This window comes from Carica papaya, chromosome 2 (assembly GCF_054855325.1).
Source record: "Carica papaya isolate Zhongbai chromosome 2, ASM5485532v1, whole genome shotgun sequence".
Lineage (NCBI taxonomy): Eukaryota > Viridiplantae > Streptophyta > Magnoliopsida > Brassicales > Caricaceae > Carica > Carica papaya.
In genome coordinates, this window is record NC_142310.1 from 12,159,046 (window position 1) to 12,180,817 (window position 21,772).

At 32.2% G+C, this 21,772-nt stretch overlaps 2 protein-coding genes across 2 annotated transcripts; one reads left to right on the top strand and one right to left on the bottom strand.

The window, feature by feature from the left end:
• The first annotated feature begins 3,934 nt into the window (after positions 1-3,934).
• On the top strand, positions 3,935-5,305 carry LOC110815590 (DUF868 family protein (DUF868)). Its single transcript, XM_022043427.2, has one exon. The coding sequence runs from the start codon at positions 4,259-4,261 to the stop codon at positions 5,153-5,155; it is 897 nt and encodes a 298-aa protein (XP_021899119.1). The 5' UTR covers positions 3,935-4,258; the 3' UTR covers positions 5,156-5,305.
• A 13,743-nt stretch (positions 5,306-19,048) lies between these two features.
• On the bottom strand, positions 19,049-20,445 carry LOC110815568 (Stress responsive A/B Barrel Domain-containing protein). Its single transcript, XM_022043399.2, has 2 exons — positions 20,247-20,445; positions 19,049-19,430 (listed from the first exon to the last, which is right to left on the bottom strand). The coding sequence occupies exons 1-2, from the start codon at positions 20,387-20,389 to the stop codon at positions 19,232-19,234; spliced, it is 342 nt and encodes a 113-aa protein (XP_021899091.2). The 5' UTR covers positions 20,390-20,445; the 3' UTR covers positions 19,049-19,231.
• Between the last annotated feature and the right edge of the window lie 1,327 nt (positions 20,446-21,772).

Sequence of the window (21,772 nt, forward strand, 5' to 3'; positions counted from 1 at the left end):
AAATTTCCGAATTAATATTAAAATTAAGTATAGAAAATTTTACTTACAAATAAAAAATTAACATAAACTCTCAATAATTGGTTATATAACTCTCCAATTTATGATTATGACAATTTATAGTTTCTAAATAAAATAAGAAATTTTCGTTACAACTAAAATTTGTATAACTAATTGATGTCACTGTTTTGTTTGTTTTTCTTTTTTCTTTTTTTTTTTTTGAAAAAAAAAGAGAAATAATGGAGGAGAAAGATAATAGAGATATGTCGTCAACTAAAGAAACTTATTTTATCTAAATTTACGTTTTATTATTTTTTTTATTTTTTAGTTGTAGGAATCTTATATTAGTGTATAATCTTGTTTTGGTATGCCTGAGGTTGCTTAAGAGGATAATTAAGGTATCTATGCTATTTTTAATATGATAGAATTTGTTTTAAACAATTGTTTATATTTATTTTTTTTACGATTATAATGAAGTAGAAAAATAAGATTTTTTTCTCCTAATTTTCTTATATATATATATATATATTTTTTTCTTACTTGCATTTATGATAAATGATATTAGAGACTCTCATTTTAATAGATGCATTGCATGTAGGCAAACTAAATCGAGGTTTTTAGCTCACGGGCTATATACTCCTTTACCTATTACTATTGCATATTGGACTGATGTTTTTATGTTTTCTCTTTAGTCATTTAGCTTGAATATTTAATGCTTTTCTAATGACCAAATATTCTCACTGTACAGCATATCCATGCTCCTCATCTACCTCCTCCAATGATGACATACTATCATTGTCTTCTTTCCACACTCATTAACATTATCAATCTTGCCATCATCTCTTAATAACATGATCTTTTTATTGAGCATTGAGAAACAATATGTCCGACGCTTAAACACCTAAAATATTTGATAGTACTCTACTTTTGAGTTGTATTACGTGTTTGGAGGTTACCTTTTGGATTGAAGCAGACTTGTTTTTCTTTTTTCATATAGGCTCCCTTCTTTGGCCACATTGAGTTATAGGTAAGGATGACGTGTGACATATTCCTTCCTTTGTGTTTTAGTTATTTCTAGATCTCCATAGCCATATGTGTCATGTCATCCAACTCCAAGTAGTGTTGCAATTTGAGAGTATTGGTAATTTCCTCATTTACACCTCTTAAGAATTGTGTCATTGTAGCCTTGGGATCTTCCTCTATGTCGGTTCTAATCATGACCATCTCTATCTCCTTATGGTATTATTCAACGTACATAGATCTTTACTTCAAACACTATAAGGGTATAAATTTTTTTCTTATTATGACTTTCATCTTTCTCTAGATGGAGACATGTTGCTCTCTATTACACCATCTAGTGAGGATTAGTTGGTATCACCAAACTAAGGAATAGTTGGTAAATTCTACAGCTGCTAGTTTTATATTCTTTAGCTTAACTATAGTTATGACAATCAAACACAAATTCTACTTTTCTCTCCCACTCCAAGTAGACTTCAGCATTATTTATTCTTTTGAATGGTGAGATTTTCATCTTTATCAAGTTTATATTATTATCTCTTCTATCTTCTCTTTGATAGGTCCGGACTTCCTCCTAGTCATCATTACAAGACCCATTCTTTTCATCTTGATTTAAGTTCTAGGTCATTGTGTATTATGGGTCGTCCTATGTCTTACTTCAGCATGACCACCTCTTGTGTCTTCCATTACTCTACTTATCTGGAAAAGTTATGCTTGCATGGTTTCAATAAAGAGTCTCCAACATTGTAAATTTAACTTGAAAACGTCTTATTTTTTGATAAAATTATTTCGAACAAAAAGAGATATTGATGACCACTTTTTGCTATAATTTATTATAGCATATATCTTGCATACTTAAAAATCTCTAATATTGTTGCTACTTGTATCGCACGACTTATTTTCAATTAAAAATGAATTTTAGATGGGTATATGCATATATAAAATATGTCTTTATTAACCTTTTGTCTTGTAGCAAATATCCATAGAATTAAAGAGTTTATTATAAATGTTACACATTGAGACCTATCTCCTTAAAGCAACTATCTTTAGGTATTTTTAGATATTTTTTATTGTTTAGATTCTTCTTACATGTGATTTCAAGTATATATTATAATAAATGAATGATTCATATCTACTATATATATATATATTTTGTATCATGAGTTAATAGAGTATTTATATATAACTACATTATGAGATAAAATTATATCCACAAATAAAAATTTACTAGTTAGTCATAGTGATTAGTAGAATACCGATCTTTAGATCATACGGACGCGGAATCTACTAATTTGTTCTCTGTAAGATTTTAGTGTAAGTTTGAGGATGAGGATAGTGTGAGGATAATGTGGCTAAGTGAAAGACTTAAGTTGAAGTGGTGGCCAACCATCTTGCCCTACACAATATTTATGATGGCTAGATTCAATATCCTTTGTATTCAAGTGGTCCCTGAGCTCCATAACCCCTTAAACAAAAGTAACAATATCGTTTGTTAAATTCTTTTACATTTTCGACTCATTTAGACATTTTTTTTTTGGGGTGAAACTCATTTAAACCCTTTTTTTTCCTTCTTCTTTTTCATTATTATTATTATTATTATTTTTGTGATCACATACTCAAACATTTTAAATGTTTTAATTTGATCCTGCTTCAAATTCAAAATCAGAACATGTAATTTTGACTCACTTCCCTCTTCCTCCCTTTCTTTCTTCTTTTTGAACTTACCTTTTTTTTTTTTTTAATTTAAAAAATCTCGTCTCCTTGAAGCTTTTTTTACTGCTCCCTTTTTAATAGCATGTTTTCAAATATACAACTCAGTTTTTGACTGACAATTAAAATTATTAACTAAAAGCACTTTTTAGCAAAATGTAAAAAGAAAGAAAGAATAAATTAAATTAGTTCGAGGGGCAATGTCTCACTGAATATGGCTGTTGGAAATCTAATGGATTAGAAAAGTAATTACTCAATTTGGTATTTAATTTTGGAATTAGAAAGGATTTAATCCAACAACTAAATGAAGAAAAGATTTTTAATAATTCTTCCTCTCTCAATTGCAACGACATTAATATATTATTTTACTTTATTATTAAAACATAAAATAAATCTGGAAAAAAATAAAAATTATCACAAAGTTTATAACAATTAAACTTTTTTAATTTTTTTTTATTTTTATAAATTAAGTAGAGTAGCTCTAACTAAAATACTCACTCTAACTTTATTCATATTCAAATTTTAAATTAAAAATCAACCATATAAAGCAAAGTAAAAGTCTTTAGCTCACACACACACACATATATATATGTATATATATATAAATTAAGTCATACATGGCTTTTAATCATACTGTGTGTTGGGATTAGTAGCAGTTGGTGGACCTACACACTAATATTTATTTGTAGGGCCAACCAACAATCCACTATCATTTCATCCCACATCACACCCATAGATTTCTTTAACAAATAAACAAATTTTAAATAAACCCAGAAAAAAATTCGCACATACCCAATAATAAAAAAAAAAAAAAACACATAACTCATCTCAGATCTCTCATGGTTTTGACTGTCCCCAAATTCTTTAAATCAGTTCTTGCTATTTAATTAATTCTCAGTAACTAAATTATAAATATAAGAAAGAAGCTATTAACAACTTTTGATTAATGATTAGGGAATTTAAAGCAAACATGGTTGTGTCATAACTTGTGCAGAAACTAGAGACCAAGTCCATCTTCTCCTCCTCGTTTATTTTTTTTAATGTGTTTGTGAACTGGCACTAGTTAGGGAACTCTTTTAATAATTTTTTATGACTTTTTTTTTTTTTTTTTCAACCCAATTAAATTGAATTATAATAATGTGGGATAAACATCTCATGGATTGAATTGAATTTTAAATGTTTAATTTAAAGAATTTCTACCATTTCAGCCAGCTATGGAGTTATCGGTTTGAGGATCTGAAGCTTTTTGTTTCCATTTTTTTTTTTTAAATTTAATACATAAGAAACTGTGAGGAACCTGGATTTGGTTTCTGATTCTATTTATTTCTTCACAAAATGGAATTTCCTCTTTACAAAACTCATACAAAACCAACCTACCTTGTCATGTCCATAACTTACGTTATTTCTTCTTAGTACAAGCCAAAACATAAAGCTCTTCCATTTCTTCTCCTAATCTCTCTCTCTCTCTCTACATATATATATATATATATTCCTTTCTCAAAGTGCTTTAGTTCTCTTGTAATTTGTCCAAAAAATGAGAGATATAGTATCCTGTTTCAGCGAAAACTCCATAAACATCTCTAACCCTTCATGTTCTAGCTATCCAAGTAATGCTTGCATATCCCCTGGTCAAATCCCATGTGTCCAAACAGCAATCACTAGTGTCTATAAAGTCATCCTGTCCAACCAAAAACAGCTTCTGCTAACCCTCACATGGTGCAAGAACAACACAGGCCAAGGCCTCAGCATAAACCTTGATAATGACCCTTCATCTTGCTTCAACCTCAACACCAATCTGAGGCTATTCAGGAAGAAGAAAGGCAGCAAAACCCTCGAATCCAATCATTCCAGAGTAGAAGTTTATTGGGATCTCTCTGCAGCTAAGTACAAAACTGGACCAGAACCTGTTGATGGATTCTATGTGTTGGTAATGGTGGATTCTGAGATAGCCCTTGCTTTAGGTGACATAACCGGAGAGCAGAGAAAGTTGAAGAGCAATGTTCCTGTTGCGAAAGTCTCCCTCATCTCTCGTCAAGAATATTGCTCAGGCAATGCTCTTTATTCCACCAAGGCTCAATTCTCAGACACTGGCATCACACATGACATTCTCATTAACTACGGTGGAGAAAACAAGGGCCTAAATCATCCTGTTTTATCGATTTGTATCGATAAGAAGACGGTGATTAGGGTTAAGAAGCTGCAGCTGAATTTCAGAGGAAATCAAACAATTTTCATTGATGGATTGCTGGTTGATCTGATGTGGGATTTACATGATTGGTTCTTCAGTAATCCTGGTTCAGGCCATGCTGTGTTCATGTTCAGGACAAGAAGTGGAATGGATAGCAGGCTGTGGTTAGAGGAGAAGTTGGTCAAGAAAGAGCAAGACAAACTTGAATTCTCATTGTTGATTTATGCCTGTAAGACCCCTTGAATTCTCACCTTGATTTCTCTTCTCTGGATATTACTTTATTATCCTTTCTATCTTGAAAGGAAGTACAGATGATTCTTTGGAAAATAGGAGTAACTAGAAAAGAAACAAAAATAAATTACTTAGAAATGAAAATTCAGAATTGTGTGTGGTTTTGATTTGTAGAAATCTGAACTCCAGATCTAACAAGTTGGTTTTTTTTTATATGTATATATATCTGATTTATTCAAAGTCTGAATGTGTGTTCTGAAAAGGAAAGTACAATTCAAGAAGAGGTTAAATGAATGGAGAATCTGGTAAAAGGGACGTTGGTATGACGATTTTCTCTTGAAACTACAAACTACAGTTGAGAATCTCCTGATGAGATCAATTTTAGTATGATATATATATTGGCTATAACCTTTTTCACATCTATATATATATATATATATTGTAATGTGTTTATACAGTTTATTATTCAAGTTTTAACCTCATAGCAAATAATTAAATTAAAATTATTGCATGGTCAAAGAATTCAGAATCTGTCTCAATATAACAAGTTTAAATTTATTCCTTGGTACATCTATTCTTTTCATTTAAGAGTTTTTTGAATTGACAAAAGTAGAAATCTTGGAGAGTGATATTAATTATTTTAGCTCCATATATGGGCCTGCATGCTGGATTAATAAATGAGGATATCAATAACTTGCTTGTCATATTTACATACCACTTTAAAAGCTTGGATGTGGATTCATCATACTTTTTTTACATTCTTGTAACTTCTTTATATCTATTTATTTTTTCTTTAAACTCCCGCAAAAATATATTCAAATTTATGTTCGAGATATGATCAAAGTTGATTAAAGAAGATTTGATTTCTAGTCTAATTTAAACTCAGCATATAGTTTGAGAAATATGCTAAAAATGCGAAGTCACTATAATCATTTTTTTTCCTACTTTTTTAAGTTCATCAATCTTTTTAAATTATCTATTTAATCATAAATGCATATTTCTATAAAAGCATATATCTATCACATAAAAAAGAAAAGAAATTAAAGAAGATTAAAGAAAACATATGAGTTGACAGATGAGATAAAAGCAAATTCATATCAACAACCGATTGATAGCTTATCTTTTTTAAAATCATGGGACATTTTGGTATACTTTAAAGACCAGAATAAATATGTTTTTTTAATATAAAAAAGTTGGTGAAATTTAAAATTTCATTTACGTAATTTTTTATTTTAGAAACTCCAAAAGAAAGATGAGAATTTTTGAAATGAATAAAGGAACGAAAAATAAAAAACAAAGCAATATCGAAGAATAATGTCACTTAAGGTAGAACACATTCAAATAATAGTATGTAAAATATACTAGAAAAGTAACAAAACATAAGTACATTACATCCACCTAAGTTCTCATAATCCCTCAACTTAAATGGAAATGAACAAGCCATAATTACAAGTATCTAGTAAATATGCTTTGTGATCAAATGTAGAATTTAGTGAGGGTTAGTTTATTTAGTTCCCAGTTTTTTAGAAGAGTTCAATTAATGGTTAGTAGTAGGGTTGAGTAACAATTTCAATAGAATTTTTGGATGCTTATTTTTCACACCTTTCAAAACCCTTCAAATGAGAAAGAGATCTCCATTTATAGAGCTCTCAATTGAGTTAGAAATAGACAAAAACAAATCCTTTGAATATGTGGAAAATGAGTCCTTCCCATAATCCTAACATTTACTAAGAGTTTAATTCTAGTGGTTAAATGGTCGATTACAAGTATGAAAATCATTAGTTTATGTTCTTGGAATCTCTTTTGAATTTCCAGAATTACTAAGCCAGCTAGCAAGATAGTCAGTTTACAGAAGTAGAAGAAAACAAGAGAGTTGGTGAAATAGTTTACGTAGTATTGGGCTACTTTAGTCTTTTTCAAGTTCAAGCTTTTCTAACTTTTAATATTTTGGAAACACTCCATCTTCAAGAGATAATATATTGAAAGATCATCATCGAACTTTCATTCCATATGTACAGAAGTCGCAGTTTTTATAGTTTGATAATTGTTTTATGATATTCTAATGTAAGAAACTATAATGTAATTTTGTTTAGTCTCAGTGTTTAATATATGCTTGTGTATTGAACTTACTTTAAATGACCAAAATAGTAAGTTAGTGCCTATACTACTTTTCAACACTCAAGTTGTTCCTGCACTATTTTCTTTTGTACTGTAGTCCATGTACTTCCAAAAAATATTTGGTTTAGTTCATCATCTGCAAGCTTCCATGAAAGCTTTAAACAAATATAAGAAAGGAGGCTTAAGGGATCAGAAGATACCGAAGAGCGACTAAAAGCAATGCTCTTGAGCTGAAATTATAGAAAGTGGAATTCACATAATCAGAAGAGAGAGAAGCTCACAACACTCTCATCCTCTTCCTCAGCAGTTAACCAAGCCAAAATGGACCATTCCACTACACATAGAATTAGCTTACCAAATTTAAAAAGAAAAAAAATAGCAAAACAAAAATCTGTCTCAAAGGAAGCTTGCACATAATAAGGGGAAGAGAGGAAGGAGACAAGAGAGATGTTGCCTGGAGGAAGAGTTTATTTTTTATGTTTTTACTGTATTAAAAAATAATTGAAAATTAAAATATTTTTTTTGCATGATGCCAAATACATGGAAATTCACATAATCAAGTACAATCATGTATCTGTCTCAGCTATCACATGGTACTTCCACTAATAACATTAGGGCATTAATAAGTCATAGAGAAATTTTCTGAAAATATACATATTAAACAAGAAAAAATATAGTACAGATAATAATTTGAAAATTTAAAAATAGTACAAATAATAATTTAATATTTTTTTGGTTTTGAGGTTTTTTTTTTTTTTTTTTTTTTTCTCTCTTACTTAATGAGATTGAGTCATTTGTTTTAGGAGGTGTTTGTAATTTTTTATGAATTATCTTTTATTTTGTAATTGTTTTCCCCTTTGTATTTGTTACTTGTCAAAACTTTATTTTTCTTTGCCTTAATAATTGTATTTCTTTTATTTTTCTTCTTAATGGTCTTGAGTAAGACATTTGTAGTTGTTTAGAATGCCAGGATTATGTGTCAAATATGTGTAAGCTTTTATGGCATCATCGCCTCAAAGTGATGCATCGCCAACCTTGACTAGTACTGAAGTTGGGGCTAATGATTCTAATTATGAAAACTATTTACTTAGTGGGAAGACTACTCAAAAAAACAATTGACATAACTGAGATTATGGAAACCAAATGAAGAAAAAATAGAGGCAAATCTTTGAACATATTAACTATTTTTATTATTTCTATTAACTAAAGAACGATGTCAGATAAAGACTTGAAGGATTTCCATGTTATTTTGATGATTAAAAAAAATAAAAAGATGTGAAATTTTTTGATAAATATATAAGGGTCTAAATTAGTTACTAACAAATTTTGTATGAGTATTTAATAAATAAAATAATAAGAATTCATATATATGAATATGATAGTTATATATCTCCTTTATTGACACAAAAAATCATAGGTACAATCCCAAACTCCACCTTAGTCTAGATTTAATATACAATCAAAAATTAGACTACAAACATAACCTAGCTTGAGCATAACTTTCTCCAAGCACAATTTTAAACTCATGTATGGCCATGAGACGTAGTCTCCTACTCAATTAATAGTTAAGTTTTAAATTAAGGTACACTCTCAAGCTTGATATTTAATTGGTATAATAGTAAAGTCAATCCAAATCATACTCTTGAATATTTGTGCATAACTATAATTTTATTGTACAACTAAAAATTAAGAATGATTTAATTCAAAACATAATTTTGACACATGCCAAGATATGATATACCACAAGCTTGAACTTGATTTCAGACACGACTTAGGCACTATGATTGGAAGTTTTATATTTATTTTTATTTTTTGCGTTTTCAAACTAAATTCAAGGTATTGCTAGTAAAAATAAAGTCAAAATTTGTTTTTGACAAATCTATACTTAAAAGCAATAATGTATATATATATATATATTTGGAAATAAAATTATCAAAATTAATCAAATGTTAAAAGTAGGATTTGAAACCCGCGCCCTTTCAAACCAGAACTTTAATCTGGCACCATAGACCAACTCAGCCATCTCAACATTACTTTTTTATTTTTATTTTTATTTTTTTAAAAGTGATAATACTTTAAACAACTATTTATACCAAATATCATATAATTTTTCATTAAAAAAGCTTTTAATAAATAACTAACTGCTATTATTTAGTACCATTTTAAAACTTGTTTGAATGTCAATTTATTTAGTTGTTTCAATAATATACCCTTCCCATATCTTAAATACATTTTTTGATACTACATGCTAGCTTGGAAGTAGTGAAGATTTGAATGTGGAGCCTCTCACACTAAAATATTACACAAACAAATGTCAACCCAATTTTCTTACCCATTTAATTGAATCATTTGCCTTTAATTTGTTTCCACTTGAGCCCAAATTAGGCACAATTTATTAGGAGGATATTTTTTTATAAAAATTTTTTATGTATGTATATTTGTGTAAAAAATGAATATTTTGGTACATAAATATGTGATACTCATGGCGTCGAAACAATTAATATTTTTCTAAATTTACATTGTGTTACTATTATTTTTCAAATATTACTTTTGTAACGATTCCAGAAATTCAAAGAAAATAAATAATAATCTAAATGCACAAGCGAAATGATTAATTATAATTTACATTCCTTACACAAGAACTTAAAATACCAAATAGTGCTACAAAAATTACCCGTTTGAAGAAAATACAAAAAATTAAGAAAATAAACGAAAAATAAAATGAAATTGGCATCCTACTCGTAATCCTCTTGCAGATCAGGTTCTACATCTTTCTCCTCTTGATTTGAAATGGTTAAATAAGAAATGAGCTACACTAGCCCAGTAAGAATATCACGCTACTCACTCACATAGAAATGAATGTTGGTAGAAAATCAAAACAACTAATGAAGAACTTAATTAAAAAAATACATTTATTAATAATAAAACTATTTACCGTCCACTTACCACAACAAGATTTATAAAAATAATCTATAAAAATAATAACATAGCACTTATCATGATTTCATATGCAATCGGTAACACGCACACATTATAAATCCATATTTAATAAATTAAACAACAACTGTCTCTTTTCATCAGCTTGCTAGTATCCATGGGAGTTAATAGAGATATCCCTGCTACGCGTGAACCCTTTCCTTTAACACTGTCAATTAACGGGCTGTCTTCATACCCCGTCTAGTATGAGCGCCAAATTATTAAACCTCAATACCTCGTTCGGTACGAGGATAAAATAGGACGTCCCCATACCCTGTCCGGTATGAGTGCAAAATTACCAAGTCTCGATACCCCATCTGGTATGAGACAACGTTCATGGTAGGGTTCTCTATTATACCCGTTCCGTCAACAATCTCCTAGGATACCAGTAAGAGTGTCGTTTCATCCATTCACTTAATAACACAGTTTTTTATTTTTATTTAGTCTCCACTTTCTACTTCAATGGTAATTGTATAAATCAAATAATACATGCATTCAAAACTATAAAATCGATCAATGAAATACTATAATGCAATTAATTGTAAAATAATTCAATAGAATCAACAATAGATAATTTCTGGTTCTATCTCTATTAGTAACCCGTAATTAATTATGAATATTTTTCAAATTACACAAAATACCGTATTATTATTTATTTAGACTTCAATTCCATAACAGAGAATAAGGTGAAGGATTCTTACTCAATTCGATACCCGAAAAGCGAAACTTATTGACTGCGTCTACCTGCGGTCCCCGAATTTTCTGAATTTTTATTTGAAAATTAAAACGCGCTATAAGTACATACAAATGTCCCAAAAAAATCTAAAATCAGTATCAGGACCCAATTTTGGCCAATTCCAAAATTTTAGCACAACGATTCTATCGTGCTCAAGCAATGACCAGCGGCGATCCGCCTCGAGTTAGCTGTTTTTGGCCAAATTCGACCGATTTTGCATAAATCTCTGCGAGAAAACACGTTAAGGGGCCTCAGTTGGCCGAAAAAATACAAAAAACTGAAACTCACTGGCGGCGGAGCGCTCCAGTACGGCAGCTCCTCCGACTCACGTTGCAGTTGGCTGTTTTGCTCCGGTCAACCTGTAGAGAAGGAAATGGTGATCACAATGGTGAAAAAATTACACCGAATAGGAATAGAGAAGGGCCTCATCGGAGGCATTTTGTGAAATTTTTTGCGGCGGCGATGCCGGGTTGCCAGAGATTTTCGATCAATCGACCGATTCTTTTGCTCCGATTTAGCCATGGAGGTGTTTAAAATTGAATTCCAAGCAAATGGAGAAATTTTTACCTTTTTTGGCGGTCGGAAGTAGCTCTGGCGCGACGACGGCTCTCCTTTCCGGCGGCTGGGTCTTCTTCTCCAGCGAGGGTATCTGGCGGGTAGGGTTAGGGTTTGGTGTGAAGAGAGTTATTTATATTCGTCTCCACTTAATCTGGACCGTCCATCGCGTTTGATCTGAAATGTACGATCGCAATTAAATAGGGAGTGAATGTGGACTGTTCATCGCGGTCTAATATGGACCGTTCATTGCAATCTAATTTAGATCATTCGATCGTATTTAAATATGACCATCCGATCGCGTTTGGGGAGGGAATGCATCCAGACCATCTATGCGCGTGAGAATGGATTTGGACCGTTCGATCGCAGGCACGCGGATCGCCCGCGTGGCCTCTCCCATGGCACTGCGTCAGCGTCCGTTCCCACACAGCACGTTCTGGTTTGCCGAGGCTACTAACCGGGCATCCTACGTGGCACAAGTTTGCTAAATTATATTTTAACCCCCATTTCCTAATTTATTTTTCAAAAATACCCCGAGAACCTAAATTTTCACCTATTTTCTCCAAAATCGTTTTCAATTTCATCATCCATCAAATTTTCTTTATTTTACATTAAATTAAAAATAAAAAAATTGCATAAATTAATTTAATTTACATTAAATTAAAATTGGACATTACAACTCTCGCCCCCTAAAAGAAATTTGGTCCATAAGATTTGTCTCTTTCACTCACAAATAAACAGTTGGGGTTATTAGGCTATGAAGTCTGATTCTAACTCCCATGTGGCCTCTCTCGGTGTGTGATTCTACCATATGACCTTAAACAAGTGAATTTTTTAATTGCAGAGTAATATTCTCTTTCGGTACACAATATCCACCAGTACTTTTTCGTAGGACATATCCTCCTGGAGTGAAAGAGGCTTGTAGGCCAAGACGTAAGAAGAGTCTGGGTTGTACTTGCGTAACATGGACACATGAAACACATTATGGACCATGAAAAGTTATGGAAGCAGGGCCAGTCTGTAGGTAGCGGTACCAATTCTGTTTAAGATCTTGAATGACCCAATAAACTAGGGGTTTAGTTTTCCCCTCTTGCTAAACCTACTAATTCTCTTGAAAGAAGTGACCTTAAGGAATACTCGATCGCCTTTCTCAAATTCCAAATCCCTCCTCCGGGTGTCCGCATAACTTTTCTGCCTGCTCTGAGCCGTTTGAATATTCTTCTTGATCTTAACTATTTTGCCTGTAGTCTCCTCTACAAGGTCTGAGTTGAATAGTTTTCTATCACCCACTTCTTTCCAACATATCAATGATCTGCATGAGCGGCCATACAATGCCTCATACGGAGGCATGCCAATACTTGCTAGGTAGCTGTTGTTATAGGCAAACTTTATCAGGGGTATATGGTCATCCCAATTGCCCCAAAGGTCAAGAACATAAGCTCGGAGCATATTCTCAAATGTGCGGATCGTCCTTTCCGACTGTCCATCAGTCTGAGGGTGAAATGCAGTACTAAAGGACAACTTCGTTCCCATGCTTTGCTGGAAGCTAGACCAGAATTAAAAAGTGAACTTGGGGTACCTGTCGGACACTATTGTCACTGAAACTCCATGTAATCTGACTATCTCTCGGATGTATATTCTTGCTAACTTGTTCAAGGGATTGGTTATCTTGATCACCAAAAAGTGGAAAGATTACATTAAAGTCTCTCGTGTTAATTTCTATTAGGTCTACATTCAATTTTCTATCTACCATATCTATGGCACAGACTCTGTATACAACCTCCCCTAGTAGTGTCCTACTCCCAAGAATAGACACAAACAACACAGAATCAAGTTGTTCAGGTAATACATCTAATTTTGATGCAAAAATATATGAAAAAAAATGAATGCGATGCACAGTATCAATCAAGACATGAGCAAGATGGTTACAGATAGTGTACATATCATGTACCACGTCCGGGTTGGCTTCTATATCTTGCTAAGTGAGATTGTAAGCCCTACCCTGTATAGGAGGTCTGGCTTGGTTCTGGTTCCTCGGGCACTCCCTTGCATAATGTTAGACGCTACCACATATGCGGCAGGTGTTGTTGAGATGATAGCAAGGTCGGTCCCCGTGATCCTTACCACAATGCTGATAGATCTTGTCGCGTCCTACTGCTGGAACCTGAGGGGGAGCCTGAGTCATCGGTCTAGGTCTCTTGTTCTATTGAACAGGTACAGTAGGCGCTGGTCTGTGGTGTGGGGATGAGGACCTGAGGTTCCCTACTACTTAAGGGAAGGTGCAAATACTCCTCTTCACTAACTGTGTTTTGGTCAGAATAGCCAAATAAATACTAAGCTCGAGCACAAACAACTGCTGTCTGATCTCAGGACGGAGACCCTACTCGAACCTTCTAACCTTTCTGCCTTCATCCATCATACTCTCAGGAGAATATTGACCAAACTCTAGGAACTTGCAAGCATATTCTGATACAGTCATGTCCCTCTAAACCAAGTGTACAAACTCTATCTCCTTTAGATGTCGGAGATGCTCTGGAAGGTACTCTGCATGAAAGGCTGTTAGGAACTGTTCCCAAGTGACTGGAAGGGACAAGGTGGTCTGCTTGAGTTGCCACCAGCAGTCTACTTCTCCCACTAGCATGTAGGTAACAAGGATAACCTTCTGTTCAAAAATCACCCCGAGGGTCTTGAAGGCATTCTCTATCTCAGCTAACCAAAACTCAGCCTTTTCAAAAGAGGATCTCCCTACAAAAGTAGATGGATTTAGTCTTTTATACATTTCTATGTAGGTTGAGTCCATCATGAGAGGAGCTGGGTCCAGTGGATGAGGGAGTGGACTGTGCTGAGGATGGACTGGATGACCCTACAGTTGTACTTGATGATACGATGGAGGCACCGGATTGTACTGTGGTTGTGTCGGGTGATGCGGTAGCTCGGGCACCGGATCATGCTACCGGATCATACTGTGGTGGTGCCGGGTGGTACTGTGGAGGAGCAGGGTCATATCGGGGTGGCTCGAGATTCTCCTACTGTAGGGGTGGCTCAACCTATGGCAGCGGGGGAGGGTAAGATAACTCCCTCTTTTCCTTCCGGGCCTGCTGGGCAACAATGAGTCTCTCTATCATTTAAAATAACTGGTCAACATCCTCTCTAAGCGAACCCTCCCGGACTGCTTAGTTTAGTAGGGATCTTCCTCTCCTCATCTATATGTACCTGCATTTTATAAGAAATGGTTAAGTGACAATTCATTGTTTTTGGTGTCTCCTAAGAATTTATGTAAGGAATGGATCCGAGAAACGCGGCTATGATACTAACTGTAACGATCCCGAAAATTTAAAGAAAATAAATAATAGCCTAAGTGCGGAAGTAAAATGATTAGTTAGGGTTTAAATTCCTTACACACGACTTAAAGAACCAAATAGTGCTACAGGAATTACCCGTTTGAAGGAAATATAAAAAATTAAGGAAATAAACAAAAATAAAATGAGATTGACATCCTACTCGTAGCCCTCTTGTGGATCGGGCTCTGGATCCTAGTTTTCTTGATCTGAAATTGTTAAATAAGGAATGAGCTATACTAGTCCAGTAAGAATATCACGCTACTCACTGACACAGAAATGAAGGTTGGTAGAAAATCAAAACAACTAATGGAACACTTAATTAAATAAATGTATTTATTAATAATAAAATCATTTACTGTCTACTTACTGCAGCAAGATTTATAAAAACAACCTATATAGACAATAACATAGTACTTATCATAATTTCATATGAAATCGGTAACATGCACACATTATAAATCCATATTCAATAAATCAAACAACAACTATCTCTTTCCATCAACCTGCTGGTATCCAAGGGGGTTCATAGGGATCTCTTTGCTACGCGTGAACACTTTTCTTTAACATTCTCAATTAACGGGTCGTCCCCATAACTCGTCCGGTATAAATGCCAAATTACCAAGTCTCGATACTCCGTCCGATATGAGACAACATTCACGGTAGGGTTTTCTATTATACCTGGTCCGTCCACTATCTCCCAGAATACCCAGTACGGCTGCCGTTTTATCCATTCATTTAATCACACAAATTTTCGTTTTCCTTTAGTCTCCATTTTCCAATTTAATGGTAATCGTATAAATCAAACAATACATGCATTCAAAACTATAAAATCAATAATTGAAATACTATCATGCAATTAATTGTAAAATAATTCAACAGAATCAACAATAAATAATTTTTGATTCTGACTCCATTAGTAACCCGTAATTACTTATGAATATTTTCTAAATTATACAAAATACAATATTATTATTTATTTAGACTTCAATTGTATAACAGAAAATATGGTGAAAGATTCTTACTCAGTTCGATGCTTGAAAAGTAAAATTTGTTGACTACGCCTACCGGCGGTCCCCGAATTTTCTAAATTTTTCTCCGAAAATTAAAACGCGCTATAAGTACCTACAAATATCCCAAAAAACCTAAAATCAGTCTCAAAACCCAATTTTGGCCAATTTCAAAATTCTGGCATGGCGGCTCCGTCGTGTTCTGGCGTCGGCATTGCTGCCTACAACGACGGTCGGCCTCGGGTTGCTATTTTTGGTCGATTTTACATCAATTTCTACGAGAAAACACGTTAAAGGGGCTCAGTTGGCCAAAAAATATAAAAAACTGAAACTCACCAGCGACGGGGCTCTCTAGTGCGGCGGCTCCTCCGGCTCATGTTGCGGTTGAGTGTTTTGCTCTGATCAACTTATAAAGAAAGAAACGGTGATTACAATGGTGGAAAAATTACGCCGAACGAGAATCGTGAAGGGCCTCATCGAAGGCATTTTGTGAAATTTCCTGCGATGTCGGCGTCGGGTTTTACCCGCAGTTTTCAGCCAATCAACCGGTCCTTTTGCTCCGATTTGGCCATGAGGGTGTTTAAAATTTGATTCCGAGCAAATGAGAAAATTTTTACCTTTTTTGGCGGTCAGAAGTAGCTCCAGCGCGACGGCGACTGAGTATTCTTCTCCAGCAAGGGTGTCTGGCGGCTAGGGTTATGATTTGGTGTAATGAAAGTTATTTATATCCATCTCCATTTAATCTGAGCCGTCTATCGCATTTGATCTGGATCATCCGATCGCGATTAAATCGGAAGTGAATTTGGACCGTTCATCGTGATTTAATCTGGGCTATTCATCGCGATTTAATCTGAACCGTCCTATCGCGTTTAAATCTGACCGTCTGGTTTTGTTTGGAAAAGGAACGCATCCAGGCCGTTTGTGCTCGCGGGAACGGATCTAGACTGTTCGATCGCAGACACCCAGATCGTCAGCGTGGCCTCTCGCATGACACCGCATCAGCGTCCGTTGTCACACGACGCGTTTTGGTTCGTTGGGGCTGTTGACCGAGCATCCTACGTGGTACAAGTTTTTTAAATTATATTTTGACCCCTATTTTCTAATTTTTCTTTCAAAAATATCCATAGAACCCAAATTTTCACATATTTTCCCTAAAATCGTTTTCAATTTCATCATCCATCAAAATTTCTTCATTTTTACATTAAAAAAATTTAAAAAATTGCATAAATTAATTTAATTTACATTAAATTAAAATTGGGCATTACAACTTTTGTTTTTATAAATATAAGTATACCAGATGTCTGAATTGGTATTTAAAAGAAAAAATTAGCTTTGTAGAAATGGAATGCAATTAAAGAGAAAAGTTTAGCCTGACTTTACACCAAAAAATTTAGAACATCATAATTCCAATCTAGTCTTTGATTCAAGCAAAAGATAAAATACTAAAATTTTGCTTAAATATCTATATATTTAATGTTTGTTTAAAATTTATAATTCTTAACAAATATTAATTAAAAGATTTTGGATCTAATATGAACTGAGTAATACACCAGCCCATTTTTATGGTCAATCAAATTAATTTACTATTATTCATCTTCTAAGACATGCTCTAAAAGTTAAGTTACATTGTCTCCAACACTATTCATGTGACAGTTTCACTATAGGACCACATGCCTTAAGTCTTCTAATTTGTTCTTGTGATTTTTTTATTGTTATGGGGCACCACCTTTGAAACTTAGAAGTTAAGACATTAAAATTAATTTATTCGCTCCCTCATGAATCCCCTCACATCCTTAATATAAGTGTTTGGATAATGGATGATGTTTATGTTTTTTGTTTTTAATCAAAAAGTGAAAATTAGATACAAGATATAAATGGAGGTTAAGTGGGAAACAAACATGTTGAAATTTATCTAATATTCTACTATAATGAGTAAACTTTGAGTATATCATTATTGTACTGTTTTGTTAGAAATTTGAGGTTCGTTTACAGATTTATTAGAAGATCATTTCAAAAAAATGTGAGAAACAAAAAGTTTATTCTTTTATACTTATTCTCTCACAAAGTAATAGTTTTAAAAATTATATTTTATTTGAAAGTGAAAGACTAGAGTAGCACAAATATATATATTGGTACTAGATTAGCATGAGAGTAATGGGTTGCTTTTGAAGTTTAACTTCATTTCTTGAAGGAAATATTGAATATATAAGATAACCGTAGTTACTCTTGTAACACAACCATATCTCATCTCTTCTAAAACACCATGAAATAGGTAAGTGGCATATTGAAGATGGTATAGGCTAAAGTGGAGCCAACCTAATACCTCATCACTTGCCTAGTTTTGTCATAAATAATGTATAGACTTAGTATTGCAAGAGGTATTATTTGAAAACCTTAAGTTTATGTTCTTTAAAAAGATAATATAGCACATTTCTAAGAACTTAACGGTGAAGAAAAAAGGATTTGGATGAACGGAATGAAGAAATTAACTACAAAATATACATTGGAAAATGGATATTATAAGAAATCAAAGAAACTTATGAACTTAGTTACATTATTTAGAAAACTTTAGCCGTTAGGCGTTAGCACTAAGTGACAAGTTGTAACTATTTATAATGACTAACATTAATTATTTATCATTTGTAAATGACCTATTACAATTATTTGACAAAAGACACTATCTGATTGCAATAACAACTATTATCAATAATTACAATTATGGATAGAAGTGTTCTTTTATCTTTATAGATAGAGGATGAATGATATCATGTCCATACATTTTCTTCAAGTAATTTTATTTTATTTTATTTTTAAAAATCATTATTTATATTAAATTATTTGATTGTAGAAGAATTCAAAGTGCATTTTATTTTCATCTAATATAAAAAAAAAAAAAAAAAAAAAAAAAGAGTACACCAATTATTGAATGTCAATTTTTTAATTTTAATGAATATTCTGGACGTCTTTGATCTTGATATGTAATAAAAATATATACATGGTTTTATATAATTTTGGCAAAATTATTTTAAACATAACTAAAGTATGAATTTACAAATGCTGTCTACCAAATTTCTGAATTTATTCTCAAAATAGCCTTGCTCCCAATTCCATTTTTCTACTTGTCTAAAAATAGAAATCATAAATGAACAGACGGAGACTTAATAATTGGAGATTGATAGGAAAAGCTTACTCATACTTATAAAAGCAAAATTAACACTTAGAGATTCTGATACATGGACTCAAAATACACATTGGATTCTTATCATGAGTAGCTTAATTAGCTTCTTTTAATAATAGTGCTGACGAACTTAAAATGGTGGGTGGTGGGTGGTGGGTGGGTATAGATAAAATGCATTCAAGCTGGTGGCTTGACAAGAGTAGATGGGAAATCAAGCAATACAATCTTTTCAATGGCGTTTGAAAAAGTAGCAGAGAATTCAACATGGATGGGGTGACTGACAAATGAATTGTAGTCTTCTTTGCTGTCAAAACTGGTCAAGAAAGCATGGGTGTGTCCCTGCCTAAGTGCATCATGGCTATCAGTGTCCTTCCCCCTGCAACGCATCCATTATAATTATTTAATTCATTCAAAATCAATAATATTTACTTTAGGTTTATAAATGGTATATATTTTCATATATATATATATATATATACACACGCAGACACACATATAATTTCTAGCTTTGTTTTCTTATAATATTATATTGTTGGGGTTAAAATGGGTGACGATTAAAATGACAAATTTAACAGAGATTTTATTGCACAGAGCACAAGGATTTCTTTTTTTGGTGAAAATATTTTTAAAAGTTTACAATTATTAGTTCAGCTGGTTAGAGATAATAAAGATTTTTATTAAAAATATAAAAATAACCTAAAAATGAAATTGAAAATAAAAAGTAATTTGAAATTTTGTTAGAGATTATAGAATTTTAAAAAGATTATTTTTTTGTTTTAATTTAAATATTTTCTTTAATTAATATGTTATAGAGAAACAGTGAATTTATAAATTACATATTATAAGATAATTTAATTTAATTTTTAATTCCTTTCACTCGAGACATTTGGTTAGTAATCTTCGTTTTAATATCAACCGACTTTATTTTATTGACTAAATTATTCATATCTAATTGATACTTGTAATTTTATTCAGGTGGAGGTAGATATTTAAGCTGTATATTATATGTGGGGAGATTATGATTTGTTTAGTATATTACCATCAGTATGTAAATATCAAAACATAATTCTCACTTAGATTACACTAATCTTTATTAGTACAAGATTTAGACAAAAGATAACTTGACATATTTCTTTTGTAATTGATCAGAAAGATTTAGGATAATAAGAAATTAAGGGAAAGAAAGACTAACCATTCAAAGGATTTGACATAATCAATCTCTGAAACCAATTTCTGAAGGCCTTTCAAAATCTCTTCTTCATTCACACCATCTTTGAACTTAATAACCACTAAATGCTTGAACCCACCTCCTCCTCCTCCTCCTGTTCCTGCCATTTTCTTCTTCACCACACACTTGAAATTGATGATGACTCGGTTTAGGACTCTGAATTTACTTATATACAAAAAAAAAAAGAAGAAGAAAGAATATATATATATATATATGAATATTATTTGAATGTCACCCATCCATCATCAAAATTCATCTTTTGTTAGACAGAATCTGCAGCTAAATATATGGAAATGAGTGTTGACACCCACTACTCACCACCTTCATTGTCTCTTCCCTTTTGTCCTCACTTCTTCCTTTTGCACATGAGTGGGGTAGTTTATTTATTTATTTATTTACTTTTTTTTACACACACAAGTATATAACAATCCAACTCCCACTCTAATCTCCATCTTCTGTTTTTACCTTCATTATTTTTTATATGATTAATCAATATTTTTTCAACTTATGAAACTATAATGTACTTAATTGCAACATCCTTTTTTTTTTTTTTTTTTTTTTTGTAAAACCCAATACTTTTTTCTTTAGTAAAATAAATTTAGAATTTAAACTCAAATACTAGTTTCTATACTTTTTGAATGTTTGTTTCGTTTGTTAGCACTTTACAACTTGGTATATTTTCTCACCAGTTAAGATCACTAAATTTAGAATTTTAAGGCAATTCTATACAACCCCACTAAGTGAAAAAAGTATGTCCTTTAAATCCAAGACGGGCATCATACTGATCTTCTAAAGAAAGAATACTAAAAGAATTGCTTACTTAAAAGATGAGTAATCCAAATTAGTAATGCAATTCAAACCCCACACATACACAATTAGCTCATAAATATATATGCTCCAAATAAATAAATCATATGTAACTTATTTGGCATAAGTGGATGTTTCTAGTTTATACTATGAGTTTTAAAAGTATTTTTAAAGCAATTATTTACTAAAAGGTAATTGGTTTGTTGTAAATTAGCTTCGTGGGTTTAAATCTGTTTGAAGAGGCGTCAAAAGTCAAATCCTTGGATGAACAAGTTGAGATAATTATTGTACTTTTGAGTCATTGAAAAAACTTAATGGTCAATTTTAGTTGATATAACTACTAATCACGTAGCTAATTAGCATACTACCAACAAAGAAAAAGCTAAATCATGACTTAATAATCTCTCTAATTTGTTATTTTGCTTCCTCAAAATCTAAGCAAATCTTTTGAATTTGTCCAAAGCAAAATACTTACAAGACACATATGGAGAAAACTTAAATTTAAATTTACATGTAAGTATGTATGTATGTATGTATAATAATAATAATTACACATTTCTTAAATAGAGTACGAATTATACAACTTTCTAATAAACAATACATTACCTGTAGTTCAAACTTACACTCAAGTAAAGATGTAAAAAATACCCACTATCCATCAAATTGATCAATACCATAAACAA

Excerpts from the sequence above, each read along its gene's own strand:
- LOC110815590 (XM_022043427.2), top strand. The coding sequence starts at position 4,259 with ATGAGAGATATAGTATCCTGTTTCAGCGAAAACTCCATAAACATCTCT.
- LOC110815568 (XM_022043399.2), bottom strand. The coding sequence starts at position 20,389 with ATGGCAGGAACAGGAGGAGGAGGAGGAGGTGGGTTCAAGCATTTAGTG. Across the intron at positions 19,431-20,246 it reads TATGTCAAATCCTTTGAATG|GGGGAAGGACACTGATAGCC; the intron begins GTTAGTCTTTCT and ends GATGCGTTGCAG.